Genomic DNA, 27991 nt, shown 5'->3' with positions numbered 1-27991 from the left:
ATTATAAGTAGAGGAGAAAAAAGTATGTCAGTTAGAAAGGTAACAGAGATGAGCGAATCGATTTGGCACAAAATTCAATTGGGTCCGAATTTCCCCAAAGTTTCGGACTCGCAGAAATCTAAAAGATTTGGGGTTCACGGTGCACAAATCAGCAAATTGGTGGCCACCAGCGAGCACCGGCCTCATTTTACAGATTATATATATAAAAAAGAAAAGAAAAAAAAAAAGAAAGAGTGGCGTAATACCTTACTCACCACTTCCCTGGTCTCCCGTAGCGATGCTTACCTGCTGGCCACCTGATATGGTGTTGTTTTGTCACATGTGACTGCTGCAGCCAATCACAGCCATCGCTATGGAAGACAGGTGGCGTTGGTATTTTTTTTATTTTAGGGGTGGAATTGCAGATGCCCCAATTGCCCTGTTTGACTTTATGATGTCTTCTAGGACTGTATCCAACTTGGATACAGTCCAGTAAAGACATCAGAGAGTCAGACAAGACAATTGGGGCACTTGCAATACACAGCGAATTTATTCGAACCAAATCGAATTTCTATTCCATCGGCCCTCAAACTACTTTCTGGAAAATTGCTCATCTTTAGTAACAAACAAAAACTGAGGATTCTTGTGGACTATAGTACTAACAATTACTGCTGCTTTAGTCCAGAACTTGTGGACTGAAGTGCCCTCTTTGTTGAACTAAGGCATCAGTGATTTACACAGGACCTGATCTCGATCTACTGGTTGCCTACCCAGGGTATAGAGGAACCACTACAAGTCCCGCAGTTGATTCCTCTATGATAAAAGATGTATACCCACACATTATCACCGCAGCAGCCAGTGCAGGAGAAATATAGTATTATATGGCGCCCATTAAAATGACTGACCGAGCCCCCCCCAGAGCCGAAGTCTCTTTTTGCAGTATCTCTCCACTAGAGGGGGTTCTGAGAAGGGCTAGTTGGTAAGTATTTTATCCATCTTAGTTTTATCTGTTTTTGGGATAACTAGATGACAACCAATATGGCCACCATTACCACTTCTACAGAGGTTGCAACCAAGCTTTCGTAGGGGAAATGCTCTTTAAACATGTAAAAGACCGTAATAAACTCTTGAATTCAATTACTCCTAGCACATTTAACATCACATAAATAAATGAATAAATAACAATGTTCTATTTCACTTGGCATTGCTCCACGTGTCCAACTAGACAAAAATTACCTTTGATCTTGTGCTGTCAGTTTTTGCCTTGTGAAACTCCACTGTAAGACCCATCAGCATCACCACAAACAGATTGTTCAGGCTGAAAACCTCGGCTGCAATGGACCACTGCCATGTGAGACGTGAAAATGAATATAACCCTGCAGCAAGGATTCCTGCCGTATATGAGCCAGAAAGCCTGCAAACACAGATAACAGGAAATCTCCTTTTGCTACAAAATAGAACTGTTTGTTATGCATTTTATATTATAGCTACAATCAGCTCTTACTACCAAGAGCTATCAGTTCTGTATGTAATATTTCCACAAACCAATTCTTGACAATATTAATTAGAAGGAAAAAAAAAAAAAGTACACAATAATAGTAAGTGAGAGCAACTGTTTCATGTCCTAGTACACATGGCATGCCCCTTAAGGTAGAAAAGGAAGTTCTAAGCTTTCAAGACCATTGCCAGATTGAATGAAAACAGCGGCCGCAGCGAGCAACAAGCCCGTAGCGAGTAACAAGCCCGTAATGTTAAAATAAATAGGAGGAGAACAATGGATCCTAGTGTACGGGGAACAGGCAGATTCAATGTCACATGGAAGAATGGGAGATCAGTGAATGACTGCCTTTGTCCTACAGCTGTCCCGTGTTTCCAGATAGTAGATTACACAATAGGGGCATGCTGCCTGTGGGTTTCGAGTCCTTGTAGAACTACCACTGCCAGGTTGCTCACTGGTTTGGTAGTTCTTTTATGATCGATTGACTATAAAAGAAACCTACTTATGTAGAAGGAAAACCTACGGAGTGAAATACACTTTCTTTAGAGTTCAGAAAGGCTTTTTACACTCCGGATACCACTTACTAGTCCTAACCTTACAGCTAATTTACACAATGGAAAGTCATACATCTCATGCGACATTATGTCTCAGAATATAAATGGTCTTATCATGTTATAAGATGTGAAAAAAAAATGTTAAACTTAGTCTGCAGCTTGTTTACATGAAACTCGTTGCCCTTCTCCACTCTTGACTTAACTAGTAGGACCCTATCGGATGTTCTTTTCCTTCTCTCTACCGTGGCATCTTCCTTAACTTGGTGTCACCTATGTGACAGAAGGCAAGATCAGCCGATTTCCCCAGCATAACCCTCCTGTTGATTCGGGACGTCCTGGCCACAATGACATGGTCAAGTTGCTGTCAACTTCAAATTAAACCAGGTCATTAAGTTCTTCTCATTAGTCAAATAGTATGTACAATATAAACTAAGCGATGGCAAAGGTGAAGTGAATAGGTAAATGGTTCCACAGAGAATCTATCTTGAATCCTTTTGTAAAGGAACAATAGGATTAAAAAGATGTGGTCTGGTTTAGAAAACCTGTTTTAAATACCCGATTAGGGAATTCAGAGTTAATAGAGAGGGGGACTTTCAGGACCTTCATCTTTTAGCCAGAGTGGAGAGCAACTAGAAAAAGAGTCTAGCTCTGGAGAACCTGGCATGTCTATACTTGACATTACACAGTTCCAATTTCAAGAAAGGAACTGTCAATGTTTCATTTATCCTGTGGTGGTGCTGCGGGGGAATTGAACACTTAGGGAAGTCAACCACAGATTACAACTGATCACTAGGGGGTCTCCGCAATGGAATTGCCATTTTGGGTTTTAGTTGAGGGATCCAGTGGTAAATGCCTTAAAGGTGAGGGACCCAGTGGTGGGACCCATACCTATCGGAAGAACGGGAGTCCGATTGCCGCCATTCCTTAATTCCAGCCTACCGCATTTTCCACTTTGCGGCATTCTCCATTTAAATCTATGTGAATTACGAAAAGAGGTGAGAGCTGCTACGTATGGAGAACATTTTGGTTGGGAATCGTTGAACATTGGTCACCGGACTGTGTTTTCCCAATAGATGAGAGCGGCAGAAGTAAGTCCCACACCCAACAGGCTTTTATGGCATATCCTGTGAATAGCTCATAAATGCCTAAATTTGGAACTCTCATTTAAAGCCAGGTTAGATAATAATTTTCCTCTTCTTTGCATTCTCTACTTATGTTGGCTAAACAAAAAAACTGCAGTGTTAACCTGGACTAAGCTACCCATACACATTCAACAGCTGCTAGCATTAGATAAGCATTTGCCATACACCACTGGTGCCACTTATAATTTGGGGAACAAAGATTCGGACAGGTTAAAATGCAAGCCCTCTGATCCTTCTTTACCCCAACAGGAAATATCGGGAATTGCCGGGAAGTGCCTATAAACATTAGATTTGTGGTGAATCCTGTTGAAATAGTCAAAATCCACTTATAAAATCATGCGTAAGGCAAGTTATATATGCAATAAGTACATATTTGAAATAGAAGAACATCTACCTCATAGATCACATGGAGCCCAATGTGAATTAATGTACAGATGAAACTAAAATAACTCCAACATTGTGGTTTATTAAACAGTTCTTTGCCAATAACAAATGCTAGAATATCAGATGTCAGATTAAAATAAAAAAACACACTGGACAAAACTGGTACAATGTGTGAAATGACAAGAGCAAAACATGAGGGGACGGTGACAGATTTAAAGAACACCAAAGAGACAAACCCCTTAGGCAACAAAGTATATCAGGTCTTTTCTGAGGTTGCACCTTTAATTTGAGTATGCATAGTATGTATATGCCCTCATACTATACCCATGGAGAATTATACACACACACACACACACACACACACACACACACACACACACACACACTATGGTTTCTAGGCATTAATATTGAGTTGGTTCCCCCCTTTGGAAGCGGTTTTGGCTGCACTCTTCTGGGAAGACTTTCTACAAGATTTTGGAGTGTTTGCAGGAATTCTTGGTCATTCATCTAGAAGAGCATCTGTGAGGTCAGACATTGATGTTGGAGGAGAGGGTCTGGCTCGTAATCTCCATTCTAAATCATCCCAAAGGTGTTGGATGGGGTTGAGGTCAGGTCTCCGTGTGGGCCAGTCAAGTTCTTCTACACTAAACTCATTCAACCATGTCTTTATGGACCAAAATGTCTTGGTATGCTGAAGAATTAAGATTTCCCTTCACTGGAACTAAAAGGACCTAGGCCAAGCAATGAAAAACAACCCCATAGCATTATCCCTCCACCACCAAACTTTACAGATGGCACAATGCAGTCATGTCGGTAACGTTCTCCTGGCATTCACCAAACCCAGACTTGTCCATCACACTGCCAGATAGATGGTAGCACCTGGCACCAATGATCACTACATTCAATTGTATCTGTATCTACCCCTACCAGTGCCTCAGGTATATTGAGAGTCTATCAACACCCCATAACTGCTTGTGAGGCAGATGAACAAAACAAATATAGAAAAAATGTTTAGGTATATTCCCATAAATTTGAATACTTTTTTACAAATCCATGACATTTTACTTTCATCTATTTAACCTGCAGTTGAAGATGTACAGATGAAGTATACTTTAGGCCGTCATGAACTTTTGCACAGGATAATAAATATGTGATCACTGTAGCATTGATTCTGGGAAAACTAATCTTGGATCCCATCCCATAATCTTGACTCTCACATCTTTTCCCATGATCATGTACTGTCAAATGTTTCCCCTGAAGGTCCGAAATACACACAAATTGAGACACTATTGAATTTTAGTATTCCAGTCTGCCAAGCCTGTAGGACAAAAGTTCATTTTTCACTCCATGAAAGAAAAATCAGCAAATTGTAACCAAAATGTCATAATTTGCTGCTCTAATAAAACTGAATAATGTATAACAGGAAATGTGTATACCAAGAGCAAACGGTCTCGAGATGTTCTGTTACCTAATTATGTACAGTTTGCAGTGCAAATTGCAACTTTTGGTCTTGTTCCGCTACTCTCGCCACTTTTGAGAAGAGGAGAGTGGCATCGGGATGGGCGTTACCACTGAGGCCCGGCAGATTTATTATAATTTACGCTAGAAAATTGGCTTAAATTATATTGGAAATCTAGATTTTGCTCTAAGAGTAGCAGCATGGTAGAGCTACTCACCGCTTCTCCCTTCTTGCTTCCTCATCACTTCAGCGCTCCTCAATGTCATGACGCCGGGCAGCGGCAGGACGTTGTATGTGAGGTAACACCGATGACTTTGAAGTGCTGCGTCGCATATAAGGCCCTGATGCTGCTCGGCGTCAGGACCTTGTACGAGTGGTGCTGGGGAGATGAGGGAGGCGGAGTGGAGAAGAGGAGCGGTGAGAAGAGTATGTGGTTTTTAATGTTATTGCTGTTGTAGGGGGGGGGGGTGGCGCACGGCCGCGGTCGTTGAGCCGCACATGCAACATATATATTAAGAGCTGTTCACCTCTTAAATGCACTGAAGTTTACTCTAACTTTTTTTTACTATTAAGACTGGCGTATGACATGCCAGTCTTAATAAATTGCCCTCCGAATTCGGTGTTAAAAAAGTAGTTATAATTTTTGATGAATAAATCAGGAGTAGACATGAATATATGTAGCTTTGTATTAAAACTCATAGAAGAATGTTGCATCTTGCTCTCCTTCCATCAGTATGTTGCTCTCCTTTGTAACGCCAGCGGCGGGCCCCACGTCTGACAGCAGTCCTCGTCGCCGGGTCTCGTATCTCACTTGGCGCTCTGTATTCTGTGGCACAAAGCCGCAGGATCCCTAGTGCGCGCTCCAGCCGCCTCTTAAAGGGCTAGTGTGGGCGAAATTCAGAAGTTACCCAACCACCCCTGCTGCTTCCCAGGACTACTTAAGGCACCTTCACCATCTCCCACGTGCCTGAGCAATGTTGTAACTAACCCAGTGTTAGCCTGCGAAGGTTCCGTATCCTGTTTCTTGAATCCTGTGTCCATGTCTAGTTCTATATCCTAAGTCCTGTGTCCGTGACTAGTTCTGTATCCTGTGTCCGTGGCTAGTTCTGTATCCTATATCCTGTGTCTGTGACTAGTTCTGTATCCTGCACCAGCCTGCTACCAGTTATCCGGCACCAGCCTGCTTCCAGTAATCCGGCACCAGTCTGTATCCAGTAATCCGGCACCAGTCTGTATCCAGTAATCCGGCACCAGTCTGTATCCAGTAATCCGGCACCAGTCTGTATCCAGTAATCCGGCACCAGTCTGTATCCGCTACCTATCTGACGTGTGCAGCTGCAGCCAAGGTACCATCTACCAGTGACTGTATTACATCTGTCTGGCCAGCATATACTCCGCTACGGCAGTGTAGCCCAGTGCTTCCACAACCCCATTGGACGTTGCATCCATTCACTTTCTGCAGATGTTCAAAAACCTCCTCAATCCCCCAAAAATTCAATTTAATGTAAAACAGTAAATAGAAGACAGGAAAACGATGAGGAAGGGGGTGCAGCTGCAGCTTCTGACAGCATTTCAGTGAAAAAGCATGAGGAGGAGCGAAGAGGGGAAACAGAAGGGAGGAAGAAATTATATTGGGGTAAATACGCCTAGAAAAAAAGCTAGGTGAATGCCTACAAACATCTGCCTATTGAATTCAAATGGGAAAAACGGCGTTTAGTTCAGACGGGGGTGTTTTTTTACACTGCTGCTTTAAAAAAAAAATGTTAATAGATGGAGCGTCACTTCTTGAGCCATTTTTGGAGCTGTTTTTCATTGTGTCAATGGAAAAACAACCCCAAAAACGGATGAAAATCAGAGGCTGTTTTCCCTTGAAAACAGCTCCATCATTTTCAGCCGTCTTTGATTTTGAGTGTGAACATAGCCTTAAACTCAAATTACTTTGACTGATTATTAGCAAAGTAATTAAATAGCAGGTCCAAAAAATTGACCACACTGTAGAAGAAATTAAATTTCCATTAAGATTTCTTACCATTATGACTATATACAGTACAAGCATTATTTACAATAGTTTTCAGTCTGGAGACCATAAGCATAAAAAAATAATAATAATTCTAATAATAATAATCATCATCACCGTTCAATGTCTTTCAAATTAGAGAAAGGAAAGTGTTCCCTTGTAAAGAGATGTGTACTTTTCTATTACTCCCACAGCTAAAAGGCAGCATTGCATCTCGGCCCTACTCACTTGACTAGGATAAATGATCTCATGTGTATAGGCGCCTGTCAACTCCTCGGCAGCAGATTCAGGAGAAAGGGGGATTGTGCATGTTGGATTTCCCTCAAAGTGTCCGGCAGCGGCTTATTCCCCTCTCCCCATTGAAATACACATTTACGCTCAGCGGATCGGTGGTGTCGGCTGAAGGAGCTGTGGGTCAAACAAGCATTTTGCCGACAGCTATATCATATGTATGGCTCCTTCAAGTTGTGTCTTCAGTCTCCTGTATAAAACCGCTTTGATAGTTCTCCATCCATGAGGTCCATCCAACATATTTTAGTACATATATAAAGTACAGTTAAGTTTACCACTCAGACGGTGCTGGTAACAGTCCAATATCATTCAGTATGGACTCTCTCCCAGAAAAATGCAGTGGACAATCCACAATCCTATGAGGGTGTGGATGGAAATTCTTATCCTTGTAGTTCCACCAAGCTCCTTATCGTCTCTCTCCACATTGAAAGAACTCCTGGTAGGAAAAGGATCTTATGTCTCTAATAGATAGAAAAAGGAAGACACACGCCTTGGCGTGGAGCAATCTTTTTTCAGAGGGTGTTGCACTATGTGTACCCCTTGATAAAGCTACCGCGAAATGCGCGTCAGGGCTCACAGTGTGGTGTTCATTTCTAGGCTCATCATGACATATACTGGTTGGTATAGTTTTTGGGGATTAGGCTTTATTATGGTTACTCTTTGTTGATATCTTTACACTCACACGTATACCAGCGTGTGGTGTGCCTTCCCCTGTCTATACTTATCCTGGCTTAATTGATCTCTTGTGAAGGCTTGGGTGTAAGTAACACACTTGTGGTATTTGAATCTTTTCATCTGTATATGCCTTCCTGAATTACCCTCTATATATTTTGATTCTTTTATCTACTGAGTATATTCCACTCACAATAGCCTTTATGTGCTCCATATCTATGCATTTTAAATTGTGTGTCTTATTTTAGGTCTTGATGGCCAATATGTTTTTATGTGCATTTGAATAAAGTATTGTCATCATTACAAATGTGTACTTGTTGTTGTATTTATTCCTGTTTGGATGTGTGATTTGTCCACATGTACAGTTATGGGTATTCATTCTTCATTCCTTTTTTGATATGTGTGGACGTTTATTGTAAACGTTTATCGTTTGGTCTGTATTTTTATAGGTATTCATTACTCCGAGCATCTGCCTGAACATCCTCCCAGGTACTCTTACCCCATAGATGGTTATTGACTGTAGTTTGGCCAGCTGCTACTCCGCTATGGCGGAGCGGCCCAGTGGGTCCACATATCCCACATGCGTGACAAGACCATTATCCCACCTCTACCAAAACATTTTTTTAGGCACTATGCATTCAGGTACATAAACTTTTCCTGGCATCCACCAAACCCAGATTCCTCCATCAGATAGTGAAACAAGATTCATCACTTCAGAGAACACGTTTAACTGCTCCAGACTCCAGTGACTACGTGCTTTACACCATTCTAGCTGACTATTGGCATTGCACATTATGATCTTAGGCTGCTTGACAATTGAAACTCTTTTTTTTGAAGACCCCTTTTTTTTTTTTAAGACCCCGAAGCAGTGTGAAGCTCTGTAGTGAGTGAGACAACAGAGGATAGGTGATTTTATTCACGCACCTCACTCTGAGTTTGCGTGGTCTACAGCTTTATGGATGTTCCTCGTAGACGATCAGAAATTTCACAAACTGACTTGTGGCAAAGTTTGTCTATGGAGATTGCATGGATGTGTGCTTGATTTATGAAATGCATTACCCACCCAGTGTCAGGCCTGCCTGAGGAAGGAGTAGGCATTCCCTGAGTGCAAACATTTTGTCAGAGGTTCCCCATGGTAAAAACATATGGAATCAGTGTCTTAGTATGTACTGCAAATTACATATAACTACATGCAATTAGAGGTGTAATTGATTGAGAAAGATTGAACTTAATGGACCAGGAGATCACACTACAGATTTTCCAGCTTAGCAAAAATGCACCTCCTAGCATTTTTTGCCAAGGAGTACGACGTAATATGAGGCAATCCAAATCAATAATACGTAGGGATACGCGATGTTAAAAACTCCTAATTTATGCAGAGAAACCTTACTATAACCCAGGGGTGTCAAACTCGGCCGGGTAAGTGGGCCACATATAGAAAACATATGAAGTTGACGGGCCGCATTAATTTAAAATTTCATACATTACAAAATTATTGTTAATTAGTTATTTGAACTACTATAATACTATATTACTATAATAATAGCTCTGGTGTAATGATGGGGGTAGGGAAACGGACAAGTGAGCCCTAATCTACCCGCAACTCTGTCCCTGCCTACTTGCAACGACCCGCCCTAGGCGACGGGGTACAACTGGGCGGCGGTCCCTACGCTCAGTAAGTGCACGAGACAAACAGACAAGGGTACACAAAGCTAAGGGAAAAGGCGCAGTTGCCCACGGCAACACCGTGAGCAACAAGAGTGGTGAACGAGCCGAGTCAAACCAGGAGAGAACGAGGTACCAAACGCAGAGCAGGAGAGTAGTCAGTAAGCCAGGGTCAGTACGGAGCAGGATCAAATAGTTAGAAGCTGTAGCTGGGCCAGGAAACCACACGAGAAGAATCACAAGCAAAGGAGGAACAGGAAAGGCAGGTATAAATAGACAGAGGGCGGGAGCTAGCTCCGTCTGGCCAGGCTGCGATAGGCTCTCCCACTCCTAAGCCTGCCATCCTGAGTGGTGGAAGATGGAGTCAGTCTCAGAGACATAGACTCAGGTGCAGACTGATTACCTATGGGCGTATACACAGAAGTTGTGCCTGGCAGATCCTTTACAGTACCCCCCCCTTTTATGAGGGGCCACCGGACCCTTTCTAAGTGGACCTGGTTTATTGGGGAAATGAAGGTGGAACCTCCTGACCAATACCCCAGCGTGAACATCCCGGGCGGGTACCCAAGTCCTCTCCTCAGGCTCGTATCCTCTCCAATGGACCAGGTACTGGAGGGAGCCTTGGACCATCTTGCTGTCCACAATCTTGGCCACCTCGAATTCTACCCCCTCAGGGGTGAGAACGGGAACAGGAGGTTTCCTCGAGGGAGCCAAGGACGGGGAGCAGCGTTTAAGGAGGGAGGCATGAAACACGTCGTGTATTCGAAAAGATGGGGGCAACTCCAGTCGGAAGGAGACAGGATTGAGGACTTCAATGACCTTATACGGCCCAATAAACCGGGGAGCAAACTTCTTGGACGGGACCTTAAGGCGCAAGTTCCTAGACGATAACCACACCAGATCCCCGACCATAAACAAGGGGTTAGCAGAACGTCTTCTATCAGCCTGAGTTTTTTCTACGCTCTGGGACGCCTCTAGGTTCTTCTGAACCTGGGCCCAGACTGTGCACAGTTCCCGATGAACGACCTCTACCTCGGGATTGTTGGAACTACCAGGTGAAGAAGGAGGAGAACCGTGGATTAAACCCAAAATTACAGAAAAAGGGGGAGACCCCTGACGAATGACTGACCCGGTTATTAAGGGAAAATTCGGCGAGGGGAATGAATGAGACCCAATCATATTGACAGTCAGAGATAAAACACCTTAAATATTGTTCTAGAGATTGATTAGTCCTCTCCGTTTGGCCATTAGTTTCAGGATGGAAGGCAGAGGAGAAGGACAGATCAATCTCCAACTTTTTACAGAAGGCTCTCCAAAACAATGAAACAAATTGTACCCCTCTGTCCGAAACAATATTGACAGGGACCCCATGGAGACGCAGGATGTGTTTGACGAACAAGGTAGCTAACGTCTTGGCATTGGGTAGTTTCTTGAGGGGCACAAAGTGACACATCTTACTGAAGCGGTCTACTACAACCCACACCACCGTCTTGCCTTGAGGTGGAGGCAACTCGGTGATAAAATCCATGGAAATATGGGTCCAAGGAATGGGCAAAGAATGTAGTAAGCCCGCTGGTCGGGACCTGGGAGTCTTGGACCTAGCACAAACCTCACAAGCGGCGACGTAGGCCTTAACGTCTTTAGGCAACCCAGGCCACCAATAGTTTCTGGCAATGAGGTGTTTGGTACCCAGGACGCCTGGATGACCAGATAGTGCGGAGTCGTGACTTTCCCTAAGTACCCTTAGCCGGAATTGCAGGGGAACAAACAGCTTGTCCTCAGGAAGGTTCCCGGGAGCTGAACCTTGATCAGCCGCAATTTCAGAGACTAAATCAGAATCAATAGAAGAAATGATTATACCAGGAGGCAAAATACAAGCAGGATCTTCCTCCGAAGGAGGGCTGGCCATGAAGCTACGCGACCGTGCATCGGCCTTAATATTTTTAGACCCAGCCCTATAGGTAACCAAAAAGTTGAATCTGGTAAAAAATAGCGCCCATCAAGCTTGTCTCGGGTTTAGCCTCCGTGCAGATTCTAGGAAAACCAGATTCTTGTGGTCGGTAAGGACCGTTACCTGGTGCCTAGCCCCCTCCAGGAAGTGGCGCCACTCTTCAAATGCCCATTTAATGGCTAAGAGTTCGCGGTTGCCAATATCATAATTACTCTCAGTGGGCGAAAACTTCCTGGAGAAGTAGGCACAGGGGCGGAGATGGGTGAGGGACCAGGTACCCTGGGACAAGACAGCCCCCACTCCTACCTCGGATGCGTCAACTTCCACGTTAAATGGCTCCATTTGGTTGGGCTGAACCAGCACCGGGGCCGAGATAAAACACTTCTTAAGGACCTCAAAAGCTTGGACAGCCTCAGGAGGCCAGTGGAGGAGATCAGCACGTTTGCGAGTGAGGTCCGTAAGAGGCTTAGCGATGACCGAGAAGTTAGCAATAAATCTCCTGTAATAATTAGCGAACCCCAAGAAACACTAACGCCTTCAGGGAGGCAGGTTGGACCCATTCCGCCACAGCCTGGACCTTGGCGGGGTCCATGCGGAATTCATGAGGAGTGAGGATTTGACCCAAAAATGGTATCTCCTGTACCCCAAACACACATTTTTCGGTTTTAGCAAACAGTTTGTTTTCCCGAAGGACCTGGAGCACCTTCCTGACATGCTCAATGTGGGAGGACCAGTCCTTGGAAAACACCAGTATGTCATCAAAGTACAATCTCTTAAAGGTAATCTCTTAAAATCTTATTTATGAAATTCTGGAAGACCGCAGGAGCATTACACAACCCAAAGGGCATGACGAGGTATTCGAAGTGACCTTCGGGCGTGTTAAACGCAGTCTTCCACTCATCCCCCTCTTTGATGCGGATAAGGTTATACGCCCCCCGTAGATCAAACTTAGAGAACCATTGGGCCCCCTGAACCTGATTAAAGAGATCAGGAATCAAAGGAAGGGGATACTGGTTCCTTACAGTGACCTTATTCAAGTTACGGTAGTCAATGCATGGCTTAAGACCACCATCCTTCTTCCCTACGAAGAAGAAGCCAGCACCTACCGGAGAAGTAGAGGGGCGAATGTAACCCTTGGCCAGGCATTCCTGGATATACTCTCTCATGGCTTCACGTTCGGGACAAGAGAGATTAAATATCCTACCCTTAGGGAGCTTAGCTCCTGGTACCAATTCGATAGCGCAATCGTATTCTCTATGAGGAGGTAACACTTCGGAGGCCTCCTTAGAGAAAACATCAGCGAAGTCCTGAACAAACTCAGGTAGCGTGTTCACCTCCTCAGGGGGAGAAATAGAATTAACAGAAAAACATGACGTCAAGCATTCATTACCCCATTTGGTAAGCTCCCCAGTATTCCAGTCAAACGTGGGATTATGCAACTGCAACCAGGGAAGGCCTAAAACCAAATCGGACGATAATCCCTGCATCAACAGTACAGAGCACTGCTCCAAATGCATGGAGCCAACAAGGAGTTCAAAAACAGGGGTATGCTGTGTAAAATAACCATTAGCAAGAGGAGTGGAGTCGATACCCACTACCGGGACAGGTTTAGGCAAATCAATCAAAGGCATTGCTAGAGACAGCAAATTCCACAGACATAATATTAGCAGAAGACCCTGAATCCACGAAGGCGCTTCCGGTAGCAGACCTACCACCAAAAGAGACCTGAAAGTGAAGCAAGATTTAATTACGTTTCATATTTACGGGAAATACCTGTGCGCCCAAGTGACCTTCCCGATGATCACTTAGGCGCGGAAGTTTTCCGGCTGCTTATTCTTACGCCTAGGACAGGTGTTCACTTGATGTTTGACATCCCCACAATAGAAGCAGAGACCATTCTTCCTGCGGAACTCTCTACGTTGTCGGGGGGACACGGAGGCCCCGAGTTGCATAGGTACCTCCGAGTCTTCCGTGGAAGAGCGAAGCAACGGGACCTCGGGAGGCATCATGGGGGAGTCAGAGGGGAAAACACAAAACCGTTCAAGTTGTCTTTCCCTGAGACGTCGGTCAAGTCGTACCGCTAAAGCCATAACCTGGTCTAAGGAGACAGAACAGGGATAGCTAACTAGCAGGTCTTTCAGTGCGTTCGACAGACCCAACCTAAACTGGCACCTTAAGGCAGGGTCATTCCACCGAGAAGCTATGCACTACTTCCTAAAGTCAGAGCAATACTCCTCCACAGGTCTCTTACCCTGACGTAAGGTCACCAGCTGACTCTCGGCAAAGGCAGTTCTGTCAGTCTCGTCATAAATGAGTCCGAGAGCAGAAAAGAAACGGTCAACGGAGGAAAGTTCAGGGGCGTCAGGAGCCAGGGAGAAGGCCCATTCTTGGGGCCCTTCATGGAGCCGGGACATAATTATACCCACCTGCTGGCTCTCAGAACCTGAGGAGTGGGGCTTTAAGCGAAAGTAGAGCTTACAACTCTCCCGAAAGGAGAGAAAAGTCCTCCGGTCCCCTGAGAACCGGTCAGGCAACTTGAGGTGGGGTTCAAGAGGTGAGGTGAGGGGTACTACCATGGCAGCGTCAGGCTGGTTGACCCTCTGAGCCAGGGCCTGGACCTGTAGGGAGAAACCCTGCATTTGCTGGGCCAGGGTCTCAAGGGGGTCCATAGTAGTGTCAGGGACCAGGGTAGACTAGGTATATGGGCTTGTGATTATGTAATGATGGGGGTAGGGAAACGGACAAGTGAGCCCTAATCTACCCGCCACTCTGTCCCTGCCTACTTGCAACGACCCGCCCTAGGAGACGGGGTACAACTGGGCGGCGGTCCCTACGCTCAGTAAGTGCACGAGACAAACAGACAAGGGTACACAAAGCTAAGGGAAAAGGGGCAATTGCCCACGGCAACACCGTGAGCAACAAGAGTGGTGAACGAGCCGAGTCAAACCAGGAGAGAACGAGGTACCAAACGCAGAGCAGGAGAGTAGTCAGTAAGCCAGGGTCAGTACGGAGCAGGATCAAATAGTTAGAAGCTGTAGCTGGGCCAGGAAACCACACGAGAAGAATCACAAGCAAAGGAGGAACAGGAAAGGCAGGTATAAATAGACAGAGGGCGGGAGCTAGCTCCGTCTGGCCAGGCTGCGATAGGCTCTCCCACTCCTAAGCCTGCCATCCTGAGTGGTGGAAGATGGAGTCAGTCTCAGAGACACAGACTCAGGTGCAGACTGATTACCTATGGGCGTATACACAGAAGTTGTGCCTGGCAGATCCTTTACAGCTGGTCTTAAACTTACCGGAAATTTGCGAGATTTCTCCACGTGCTTATTTCAACAATCCAGTTTTACAGTTTAAGTGTCGCTAAATGCAGTCCGGAGGCTCAGTTGGCAGCGTTTGGCAGACACACAAATGTCAAAATTAGGCAGCCCCTTTTTAGATAGTGCCATAGTGCCCTCTATAGATACTGCCACAGTGCCTTCTGTATATACTGCCACAGTGCCCTCTGTAGATAATGCCATAGTGCCCTCTGTAGATAATGCCACAGTGCCCTCTGTAGATAATGCCACAGTGCCCTCTGTAGATAATGCCACAGTGCCCTCTGTAGATAATGCCACAGTGCCCTCTGTAGATAATGCCACAGTGCCCTCTGTAGATAATGCCACAGGTCCCTCTGTAGATAATGCCACAGGTCCCTCTGTAGATAAAGCCACAGTGCCCTCTGTAGATGCCACAGTGCCCTCTGTAGATAATGCCACAGTGCCCTCTGTAGATAATGCCACAGTGCCCTCTGTAGATAATACCACAGTGCCCTCTGTAGATAAAGCCACAGTGCCCTCTGTAGATACTCGCAGAATGTGCCAGTGTCTCCTCTGGTTTTAAACATTGTATATTTTTTTTCTTCTGGTGACCTTTGACCCGCCCCTTTGGCGGTTCTTTTTTGTGTTTGTTTGCTAATGGAAACTCACTTCCTTGTTGTATATAAACGTGTGTGAACCGCACAGTCTGTATTGGCCTGATGAAGACGCCGGTCCGGTGTTGAAACGCACACACACACACACACACACGATTACTGTACATTTCAATAAGAATTATATGATAATATACAAGAGACTTATTGTTCGGGCAACGCATCATTCAAAAGCCAGACTCACAGCAAAGCCTGAACGCACTACCGCGGCCCGCCCAAACAGACCAATCGGCTGCTAGCAAATTAGAAAGTTCCTTACTCACGGCTGACTTCGAATAAGGAGCATTCTTATTGGCTCTCTTGCACAGAGGCTACATGCAAAAATAGCGCCGTGGCGCTCCTCTTCCTCTTCAGTATTGGCTGTCCTGCAGAAGGAGAAGAGCGCCGCAGTGCTATACTTGCTTGCAGTGCCCGCGCAGGAGAGATAATGGGGTTGTTTCATGCGTGAAATTGCCCGAACAGGCGTTATTGTGACCTCCGGATGGACCAGTTTCTTTTTTTCAACCTATGCTACTATGGAACATACATAAAAATGTGATTTAAATGTATTTAAGTTTTTAAAAAAATTTTTATTCCTCCTACAACATTCGATACAATCTAATATAATGACTAATTGCATTAATCCACATTTCACAATTTAACCAAGGTCAGAATACAATGTCTGAATTTAGCGTCCAAAATAGAAATTTGTTAATGCATGCATTTGTATATGGTGTTTTAACTGGGATTTATTAAATACAAAATGCCCCAACCCTCCACAGCAATAATAGTTATGGATCTCCTGATGTTATTCCCCTTACCACTTCTATTGTGCATGTCTGAAAGGCGTGGAGTGAGTGAGGGTAATTTCTCCTATAGTACGCCACTCGATGCTTAATGTGGCACTATGACTCCTCTTGAGGGCACAGCTATTAGTACTTATAGGTCTCAGACTTGGTTCCTTGCCAACCTGCACTTTCTATGGCTACCCATGTGCAACGCACAGGACTGGAAAACAAAGCCATGGCTATTAGCTACAGTATACAATAAGGTTATCTGTCATAGGGAGATTTCAAGTAGGTTTGTTCTTGATAATGTAAGGCAGCGCAAACCATTTAAAGTGAAATAAAATAAAAAAAATTCACATCCACGTGGGTGAAACTGCTATTGTGTCTAATCCATATAAAACCACATGTGTTTTTATAAAGGTACAATGTCCTAGATATTGCCCACTTGCTGAAATAAATGTATCAAAACTCATGACACCAAAACCAAATCACGTTTTGAAGACAAAGCCAATTGAGTATCCTACCCAAAAATGGAACAAGGGGTAGACTGGGTAGGCACCCGCTTAGATCACCATTCAACCTCAGGCAGGAGAGGCGCAATTTAGGCATATATTTTCTTAGCCCTGTATCTGAGAGGCTAGTTATACGGGACCACAAAGCTGGCACTGAGTGCAGGGAGAGCTGCTTAAAGGGGATGTCCAATCAAGACAACCCCTGTCCATAAGCCTTATTACGTCATATGGACATCATAGAGTGGGGTCCACACTTGGGACCCCCTCTACGAGCCAGAACAAAGAGCTGCTCTGTAAGAGCTGCTTCCGCTTTAGCGGACAGTGCATTGTTGGGTTTCATGAAGCGGTCGCTGTAGGGGAAATGTATGGTAGGTCACAGCTTCCCCCAGCGATTACAGCGGATCATCAGGCGGTTCTTTTTGAAAAGCTGTTGTCTTAATGAGACAACCTCTTTAAAAAAAAAAAAAAAAGACCTGTCACTTCTCCTGACATGTCTGTTTTAGTAATTCTTTGTATTCCCCAGGAAATAACAATTCTGGATAATCTTTTCTTAAAACTATGCTTTGTGCCATTCCTCTGTTACTCCTCCTAGAAATGTATAAATAAAATGATAACTAGGTGTTACCATTCTCCTTGTCAAAGGAGCGTGTCCCTACATATTGTTACAGCGTCAGCACTGATTGGACATTGTCAGTCTCTGTATGGACATGCCCCCAACTGGTAACACCCAGTAGTCAATTTATTCATACATTTCTAGGAAATGGCGCAACGTAGAGGTCTAAAAAAAGATTCTCCAGACTTGTTGTTTCATGGAGGAATACAAGTATTTACTAAAACAGATACGTCAGGAGAGGTGACAGGACCGCTTTAAGGAATAGCAATGTCTTCTCCATACATATCCTCCCATCAACAAACTTTGATCCGAGGGGAAATGCATGTAAATTTCAACTAAGAATAATCAAAATCTAGGTATTAGACAATGTAATGTCTATGGCCCTCCTTTTTACATGCTAGCAGAGAACCTCGTGGGTCTAGCTCTTAAATAAACAATTGGAGACTGCATAGTTACTACCTAGGTAGAAGACGAAAACACATTCTAAACCTAAATCCTGAAAGAGAGAAAAATGCCAATGATGTCAAACATCTATAATGAATTCTATGTGGCCTATTAGATACAAAAGAAACAGAACTGAGCTTTTAAGAACAAAAATCGGATAATTAACATAGAAATCTGCCAAGCTGTAATGGCAGGAAGGAGGTGAAGGGAAAGTGAGCCCTAATCTACCCACCGCCCTGTCCCTGCCTACTTGCAACGACCCGCCCTAGGCGACGAGGTACAACTGGGCGGCGGTCCCTACGCTGGCTAAGTGCACAGGAAGACAAACAGGGAACACGCAAGGGAAGGGGCAGTAGCCACGGAACGCCACGAGGAAACGGGGCGGCGAACGAACAGTCAGGACCAGGACGAAGTGAGTACACCCGAGCGGGCACGGAGACAGAAGCAAGCCAGGGGCAAAGCAAAGCAGGTCAAGCAGAACTGCAGCAAGGCAGAAGCACGGCAGAAGCAGGCTGGAGAAAGCAGCAGTGGGGCCAGGAATCCAAAAGAATTACAAGCACTGAGGGAGAGCACAGGGCAGGTAATAAAGGGCAGGGGGCGGAGCTAACTCCGACAGACCAGGCCGCGATAGACTCTTCCACTCCTGAGCCTGCCACCCTGGTTGGTGGGAGATGGTGTCAGTCGAACAGGTCTGGCCTCAGGTGTGGATTGATTAATCCCAGGAGTATAGCTAGATGAAGTACCTGGTAGATCCCTAACAGTACTCCCCCTTTTATGAGGGGCCACCGGACCCTTACTAAGGGGACCCGGTTTAGTGGGGAAGAGGAGGTGGAACCTCCTGATCAATACCCCAGCGTGAACATCACGGGCAGGTACCCAAGTCCTCTCCTCCGGCCCGTATCCTCTCCAATGGACCAGGTACTGGAGGGAGCCCTAGACCATCCTACTGTCCATAATCTTGGCCACCTCGAATTCCACCCCCTCAGGGGTGAGAACGGGAACAGGAGGTATCCTCGAGGGGGACCAGGACGGGGAGCAGCGTTTAAGGAGGGAGGCATGGAAGACGTCATGTATGCGAAAGGATGGGGGGAGCTCCAGACGGAAGGATACAGGGTTGAGGACTTCAATGATCTTATAAGGTCCAATAAATCGGGGAGCAAACTTCCTGGACGGGACCTTAAGGCGCAAGTTCCTGGACGACAACCAGACCAAATCCCCGACGACAAACCGGGGGTTAGCAGAACGTCTACTATCCGCCTGAATCTTTTGTGCGCTCTGGGACGCCTCTAGGTTCTTCTGAACCTGGGCCCAGACAGTGCACAGTTCCCGATGAACCTCCTCTACCTCAGGATTATTGGAACAACCAGGGGAGACGGAGGAGAACCTTGGGTTAAACCCGAAATTACAGAAAAACGGGGAGACCCCTGACGAGTTACTGACCCGATTATTCAGGGAAAATTCAGCAAGGGGAAGGAATGAGACCCAATCGAATTGACAGTCAGAGATGAAGCACCTTAAATATTGTTCCAGGGATTGGTTGGTCCTTTCCGTTTGGCCATTAGTTTCGGGATGGAAGGCGGAGGAGAAGGACAGATCAATCTCCAACTTTTTACAAAAAGCTCTCCAAAATAAGGAAACAAATTGTACCCCTCTGTCAGAAACGATATTGACTGGGGCCCCATGGAGACGCAGGATGTGTTTCACAAACAAAGAAGCTAACGTCTTGGCGTTAGGTAGCTTCTTAAGGGGCACAAAGTGGCACATCTTGCTGAAGCGGTCGACTACCACCCACACCACCGACTTGCCCTGAGATGGAGGCAAATCGGTGATAAAATCCATGGAGATATGGGTCCAAGGTCTCTGGGGAATGGGCAAGGAACGTAGTAGGCCCGCAGGTCGGGACCTAGGGGTTTTGGACCTAGCGCAAACCTCACAAGCGGCGACGTAAGCCCTAACATCTTTAGGCAACCCAGGCCACCAATAGTTTCTGGTAATGAGGTGTTTGGTGCCCAAGATGCCAGGATGACCAGATAGAGCGGAGTCATGGTTTTCCCTGAGTACCCTCAGCCGGTATTGCAGGGGAACAAACAGTTTGTCCCCAGGGACGTTCCCGGGAGCTGCACCCTGATCAGCCGCGATATCAGAAGCTAAATCAGAATCCGTGGCAGAGACGATTATACCAGGGGGTAAAATACAAGCAGGATCCTTCTCGGAAGGAGGATTGGCCATGAAACTACGTGACAGAGCGTCAGCCTTAATATTCTTGGACCCAGCCCTATAGGTAACCAAGAAATTAAATCTGGTAAAGAATAGTGCCCACCGAGCTTGTCTAGGATTAAGCCTCCGGGCCGATTCTAGGAAAACCAGATTCTTGTGATCCGTAAGGACCGTTACCTGGTGTCTGGCCCCCTCCAGGAAGTGCCGCCACTCCTCAAAAGCCCATTTAATGGCTAGAAGTTCGCGGTTGCCAATATCATAGTTACTCTCCGTGGGCGAAAACTTCCTAGAGAAGTAAGCACAGGGGCGGAGATGGGTGAGGGAGCTGGTACCCTGGGACAAGACGGCCCCCACTCCCACCTCGGAAGCGTCAACCTCCACAATAAATGGCTCCTCTTGGTTGGGCTGAATCAGCACGGGGGCCGAGATAAAGCACTTCTTGAGAGTCTCAAAGGCCTGGACGGCCTCAGGGGGCCAATGGAGGACATCGGCACCCTTGCGGGTAAGGTCCGTAAGAGGCTTAGCGACGACCGAGAAGTTGGCAATAAATCTCCTGTAATAGTTGGCGAACCCTAAAAAAACACTGTAACGCCTTAAGGGAGGCAGGTTGGACCCATTCCGCCACAGCTTGAACCTTGGCAGGGTCCATGCGGAATTCATGAGGAGTGAGGATTTGCCCTAAAAATGGTATCTCCTGTACCCCAAAGACACATTTTTCAGTCTTAGCAAACAGATTATTCTCCCGAAGGACCTGGAGCACCTTCCTGACATGCTCCACGTGGGAGGACCAGTCCTTGGAAAACACCAGTATGTCATCAAGGTACACAACAAGAAAATTACCCAGGTACTCTCTCAGGATTTCATTAATAAAATTCTGGAAGACAGAAGGGGCATTACACAACCCAAAGGGCATGACCAGGTATTCGAAATGACCCTCGGGTGTGTTGAACGCAGTTTTCCACTCATCCCCCTCTTTGATGCGGATAAGGTTATATGCCCCCCGTAGATCGAACTTAGAAAACCATTGGGCTCCCTGAACCTGATTAAAAAGATCCGGAATCAAAGGAAGTGGGTACTGGTTCCTTACGGTGACCTTATTCAGGTTACGATAATCAATGCACGGCCTAAGACCACCATCCTTCTTCCCCACGAAGAAGAAGCCAGCACCTACAGGAGAAGTCGAGGGGCGAATGAAACCCTTGGCCAGGCATTCTTGGATATACACCCTCATCGCTTCACGTTCAGGACATGAAAGATTAAATATCCTACCCTTAGGAAGCTTGGCACCAGGCACCAAATCGATAGCGCAATCGTAATCTCTATGGGGGGGCAACACCTCGGAGGCCTCCTTAGAAAACACATCGGCGAAGTCCTGAACAAACTCAGGAAGCGTGTTTACCTCCTCCCGGGGAGAAATAGAGTTAACGGAAAGACATGACATAAGACATTCATTACCCCATTTGGTGAGATCCCCAGTATTCCAATCAAATGTGGGATTATGCAATTGCAACCAGGGAAGGCCTAAAACCAGATCAGACGATAATCCCTGCATCACCAGTACAGAGCACTGCTCCAAATGCATGGAGCCAACCAGGAGTTCAAAAACAGGAGTATGCTGAGTAAAATAACCATTAGCAAGGGGGGTTGAGTCGATTCCTACTACAGGGATAGGATAAGGTAAATCAATACAAGGCATCTTTAGAGACATAGCAAATTCCACAGACATGATATTAGCAGATGAGCCAGAATCCACGAAAGCACTGCCCGTGGCAGACCGACCAGCAAACGAGACCTGAAAGGGAAGCAAAATTTTATTGCGTTTCACATTAACGGGAAATACCTGTGCGCCCAAGTGACCTCCCCGATGATCACTTAGGCGCGGAAGTTTTCCGGCTTCTTATTCTTGCGCCTGGGACAGGTGTTCAGTAGATGCTTGTCGTCCCCACAGTAGAAGCAGAGACCATTCATTCTGCGAAACTCCCTACGTTGTCGAGGGGACATGGAGGCCCCGAGTTGCATAGGTACCTCCGAGTCCTCCGTGGAGGGGCGAGGAGACGGGACCTCGGGGGGGATCGCAGAAAAGTCAGAGGGGAGCACACTGAAGCGTTCTAGCTGACGTTCCCTGAGACGTCGGTCAAGTCGTACTGCTAGGGCCATAACCTGGTCAAGGGAGTCAGGCGAGGGGTAGCTAACCAGCAGATCCTTCAGGGCGTCAGATAATCCTAACCTAAACTGGCACCTTAGGGCCGGATCGTTCCACTGAGAAGCTACGCACCACTTCCTAAAATCAGTATTCCTCAACCGGTCTCCTACCCTGACGTAAGGTCACCAGCTGACTCTCGGCTAAAGCAGTCCTGTCAGTCTCGTCGTAAATGAGTCCGAGGGCAGAGAAAAAACGATCAACAGAGGAAAGTTCAGGGGCGTCAGGAGCCAAGGAGAAGGCCCACTCTTGGGGCCCTTCCTGGAGTCGGGATATGATGATACCCACCCGCTGGTTCTCGGAACCTGAGGAGTGGGGCTTTAGGCGGAAATACAGTCTGCAACTCTCCCGGAAGGAGAGAAACGTCTTACGGTCCCCTGAAAACCGGTCAGGTAACTTGAGGTCGGGTTCTAGAGGTGAGGTGAGGGGTACTACTAAAGCAGCGTCACCCTGATTGACCCTTTGGGCCAGGGCCTGGACCTGTAGGGAGAGGCCCTGCATCTGCTGGGTCAGGGTCTCAAGGGGGTCGATGACAGCGTCAGCGTAGGAGAAATGGTAGACTAGGTAAGGGCTTGTAATTATGTAATGGCAGGAAGGAGGTGAAGGGAAAGTGAGCCCTAATCTACCCACCGCCCTGTCCCTGCCTACTTGCAACGACCCGCCCTAGGCGACGAGGTACAACTGGGCGGCGGTCCCTACGCTGGCTAAGTGCACAGGAAGACAAACAGGGAACACGCAAGGGAAGGGGCAGTAGCCACGGAACGCCACGAGGAAACGGGGCGGCGAACGAACAGTCAGGACCAGGACGAAGTGAGTACACCCGAGCGGGCACGGAGACAGAAGCAAGCCAGGGGCAAAGCAAAGCAGGTCAAGCAGAACTGCAGCAAGGCAGAAGCACGGCAGAAGCAGGCTGGAGAAAGCAGCAGTGGGGCCAGGAATCCAAAAGAATTACAAGCACTGAGGGAGAGCACAGGGCAGGTAATAAAGGGCAGGGGGCGGAGCTAACTCCGACAGACCAGGCCGCGATAGGCTCTTCCACTCCTGAGCCTGCCACCCTGGTTGGTGGGAGATGGTGTCAGTCGAACAGGTCTGGCCTCAGGTGTGGATTGATTAATCCCAGGAGTATAGCTAGATGAAGTACCTGGTAGATCCCTAACACAAGCCTTGTTCAATATTGTGAGAGGGGGTCTGATTGCAAATGACCCCCACAGCTATCTATTCAAAAGGTTTTCCCATCACACTAGAAAAAGTGGGCCGTGACCATTTTGGATTTGGAGTTCCTGCACAGTGCGGAATCGGGAGTGGCATTGTGCCGAAATTTCTAACCAGCTCCATTCACTTAAATAAGGGATGTGTTGCAGTTCTCTGTACAGTGCCGAAAAATAGATTAAGGATGTATCATGGGCCCTCATCTAGCGTTATTCCATCACTTACTTTAATTCTTTTTTTACAAAATGTAACGGCCCCCAAAAATATCAGAAGAAAAAAATAATAATTAACAAATGCAAAAGGTTATATGGTCCTCGCTCAGATCATGGTATGTGGAGGGCCAATTATTTACGCTGCCCTTCACCGTTTAGTAGAAAGTAAACTCAGAAGAAAAATAAAAAAAGGTAGCACGATACAAAGATATAAAGCAAGGGATATATGCTTTAGGAAAAGCATCCAAAAAAATGGTCCAAACTCCTACCGTCCGACTTGGGCCCACCTAAGTAAATTATTTTAAAGGCCCACCCTCCATCTATACAGAACATTATTTTTATTATTACACATTCAATGAAGTTTAGTAGCGTATTTCAGAATCTTCCCGTCAGAAAAAGACTCAAGTGATTGGCTGCAAAGTTAGCTTCAAATGGGGTTGGCCTCTTCTGCACCATTTGGGCTCATTGTATTAGAGTCAGTCCAACTCCATGCAATGAATAGCAATAGTGCTCACAGTTACAGGGAAACTCATTGGTTACTTGGATCTCCTCGCTCACACAATTGTAGTCCTACACTAAACACCAGGTACCTTATCATTCAGACACAATATCTGCAGAATACTCCCTACCACCTTATTGTTATTCATCTGAATGATTTAATTGAAATGTTCACTTCAGCGGCACCAATTGAAAATTGTAATAAAAAATTTCCTATGCCAGATTGAGTAGAAGTGTTCCGGCGTAGCGAATTCCACGCTAGCCTCGAGGTCTCATTTTATTTGTATATTAGTAATTAGGGGTAGAAAAAAAAAAAAAAAAACCTTTTCACAAATGTATGCATTTATCTCCATTACCACGATAAATAATGTGCAGCTCCGGCAGCAAAAAACTCTGCAGGGAACAGATTTAGCAATTTAAATGTTTTATAAGTTTTTGTAATTGAGGAAACTTTTCATAATCTGACATTTCTTAAAACCACTTATTAGAAATTATGCAGCACAGTGGCTGTGGAAATATGAGATCACTTCACAATTATAAAGTCAGCCTGTGCAGCCCTGTCCTATTGTATGAAGTGGCATAAACCCCATGGCGGCCTATCAGCTAACTGGCAGGCAGGGGGCTGTGCTATTCAAAGAGAAAGATACAAGCTGCGGGGCAAAAACCTGGCAGCTCCCAGCTGACCCCACAATCCCCTACTGATGACAGCTCCAAGCTCCATAGCAAATTAGGCCTTCTCATATTACAATTGGAGAAGACAGATTCCATTAGCAGTATCTGAAATTGAGTGGAGAGCTGCGCCGTTATCAGACTTGACTCATAAGCACTGCCATTAATCGCAACGATGATAGCATTTATATATTTTAGCTATCTGCAGCCACTGTGATATTCTGCTACAAAGGGTTGATGGGACTTAGGGAAGGGAACAATGGAGCTTTTCGGAAAAAGCAGAGTAAATCAAGAAAGTCTATGACTTCCGCACATTCTGAAGGGATTGCGGTTTACATAAATTTTCTCCCAACTGGAGATTGAGCTCTTCCTCATCTTACACATGGGATTTAGTTGTCACTCAATGGTAACAGCTGTGAAAAGGTGAAGCGGCCCACCGTTCAGAATATTGCCTTTGCTTTTTAAAGCAATTAACCCGTGAGCAGGAGGATACCTGGTGATATCAAAGGGATTAGGCCAGGCAGCGCGTTATTAACATTTACTTGAACTAATTTTTACGCTGACTAGCTGTCAGAAGAGACTCCATATTTCTAAAGAGTTTGTATACCATGGGTTTTTTTTTTTTAATTCATCAAATTGAAGTGCTATCAGGAGGCTACTTCAGAATATTATGTAAATTAGGCGCGCTTTTTAATGTAGCGAAAACCGACTTTTTTTTCTTTTTTTTTTTTTAATATGGATAGAATAAAAACATAAAAAGATTAAATTAGTAACAGGGAATGAAATATTCCCTAAAAAAAAAATAACTTTTAGAAGAGTATCTACTGGTTTGATAGTATAATATTTAATTTTAATAAAGCCGTCTATAATAGTAGTAGTATTTTTCTACAAATAAAAAAATGAAACCACCGACATGATTAATATTTATGCAATTCAAAATAAAATGCTATCAAATAAAAAAAATCTCCACTCTTAATAAATGAAGGTCTTCTTCAAATAAAATACTATTTTCGCTGCTTACAATGAACATTTACACGTGTGTGTGTGTGTGTATATATATATATGTATGTATGTATGTGAAAAAAAATTGCCCTTATTTGCAGGAGGTCTCTCCATTGTGACACATCATTATATGTTTAGTAATAAATATAATATTGAGTAGAAATAAACGAAAAATTATATACACACACTACAATGATCGCTATATTTACTAGACCAGTAGGTGTGACTTATGTAGTCCTATTCTTCCACCATCTTGCAAGTCCCTGTCTTGAAGACAACTTCTCCAATACACTGGTAATGATAATTGATAATTGGGTGGCTTCAGTTTTTTTTTTATCTACCATATATATATTATATATATACACACACACATTTAACATACACACATATATATATATATATATATATATATATATATATATATATATATATATATATCTTGATCTTTTGCTACTTATGCCTAAAATACACAGAATAAAAATGTACTTATAGATCACAGTCCCATATCCTCACACTTTAAATATATTTGCATCGGATAATCCAATGTTAACAACGGTCAAACAGATCAATGTCCAAAACTTAGAATGGCCCACAAAAAACCCCCCCCCCCAAAAAAAAAAAATCAATGTAATCAATAACTTACAGAGCAGCATAGTTAGAGGTCATACCCATTCTTTTCGGGTAGTACACATAATGATATATAAAGATGTACTAGAACATTCCTCTCTTTCGGACCATTTGAAGAGTAGGCAGCAATGCTGACACCCCAACCCTCCACCCACCCACCCCTTCCTGACCCAACAACGTATCCATAGATAGCAAAAATAAAAAGACATAAAGAATAAGCCCTTATTTGCGGCAGGTCTTCATTCTGATACGTAATTATTTTTCAGATCCTCCCGTGTCGCCTGCCTAACCCTGCATCATTTTAGGAGTTTCAGCATCTCTCAGCAATTCACACACACCACAGATCAAAAGGTACAGCGATAACACCGTATCTAAAAATATTTTTATTTTATCGCTCTTATTTTTTCAATTTAATTTTATTCTTTTTTTAAGCCGTTGACTGTATCGTCTGCCGTGAAAATGCCCTGCTGGCAAATTTATGTTCACAGTAGAAAGGTTGCGGAGGTTAAGTTCAGGTCACAAGACAAATTAAATTGTAACAACACAACTGACATTGTATAATGTCTTCTTCCACTCAATCAATAGGGCGCTGTTAGCACTATTACCATAGAGATGGCTTGCTCTTTACCAAGGGCTCTCTTTGTTTGACAAGACAAATTTGCCACTTGAACTGTGATGTTCCCCAAGGACATGTACTTCATCAATTATTTGTATTCTGCATACTTAAACTATTTTTTCTTCATATTTAAATCTGCAGGAGGCATAGCGTTATCAATTGTTGTCAGGTCGGACAAAAGGATGTGTCTCTAACAACAGCGGTTATCTGATCAGTTTACATGCATAGCTTCAGAGGAAATAAAAAAAGTAAGGTACATAATAAATGTATAATAAATGTATAAGGAAAAAAAATAAAAAAAAGTTCAGTGTTAACATTTGCAGAATTAAAGATGATTATTTAGGCATGAAATATATACAAAAATAAATATTAAAAATAATAAAAATAGTACAGTAATAATTTCACATTTAATAAAAAATATTTAAAAAAATTCCTTGAGAAAGGACAATAAATAAAAATATTAAAATGTGATACTCTCTGGGTTTTCATAAGGGTTATACTACAACAGATATTTATAGCGTGATTTATGATATTTTTAATATTTGCCAAATATGTCTTGGCTGTGTAACAAATGTAATGAGCTCTATTATTTTTGTCTGCATTATGTTGAACAAAAAAAAAAAGAAAATACCAAAAAATGTATATATATATATATATATATATATATATTTTTTTTTTTTTTATTTTTTTTTTTCTTCATTTTTTTTTTTTAATTTTAATTTTAGATTTAATTAAAAAAAACTAAAAACTTTCATATATGTATTTACCACAAAATAAAGTGCACATTTCCTTATAAATAACCAACCTAGAGAACATTTATGTGGCAGGC

General features: G+C 44.5%; 1 protein-coding gene across 5 annotated transcripts in view; it reads right to left on the bottom strand.

The window, feature by feature from the left end:
* The window catches only part of TMEM260 (transmembrane protein 260), a 79308-nt gene that overhangs the window by 26929 nt on the left and 24388 nt on the right, over nucleotides 1-27991 (bottom strand). For all 5 annotated transcript variants that reach the window (XR_012851256.1, XM_075843312.1, XM_075843309.1 and 2 more), the window contains exon 5: nucleotides 1216-1393. Coding sequence is in view for 4 of the 5 variants with exons in the window: in XM_075843312.1 (XP_075699427.1) it covers nucleotides 1216-1393 (178 nt within the window). In the remaining variant the exon portion in view is untranslated. The remainder of the gene's footprint in view (nucleotides 1-1215; nucleotides 1394-27991) is intronic.

Source organism: Rhinoderma darwinii, chromosome 12 (assembly GCF_050947455.1).
Source record: "Rhinoderma darwinii isolate aRhiDar2 chromosome 12, aRhiDar2.hap1, whole genome shotgun sequence".
NCBI lineage: Eukaryota > Metazoa > Chordata > Amphibia > Anura > Rhinodermatidae > Rhinoderma > Rhinoderma darwinii.
The sequence above is the reverse complement of the archived record's forward strand: the minus strand, read 5'-3'. Positions and strand labels throughout refer to the sequence as shown.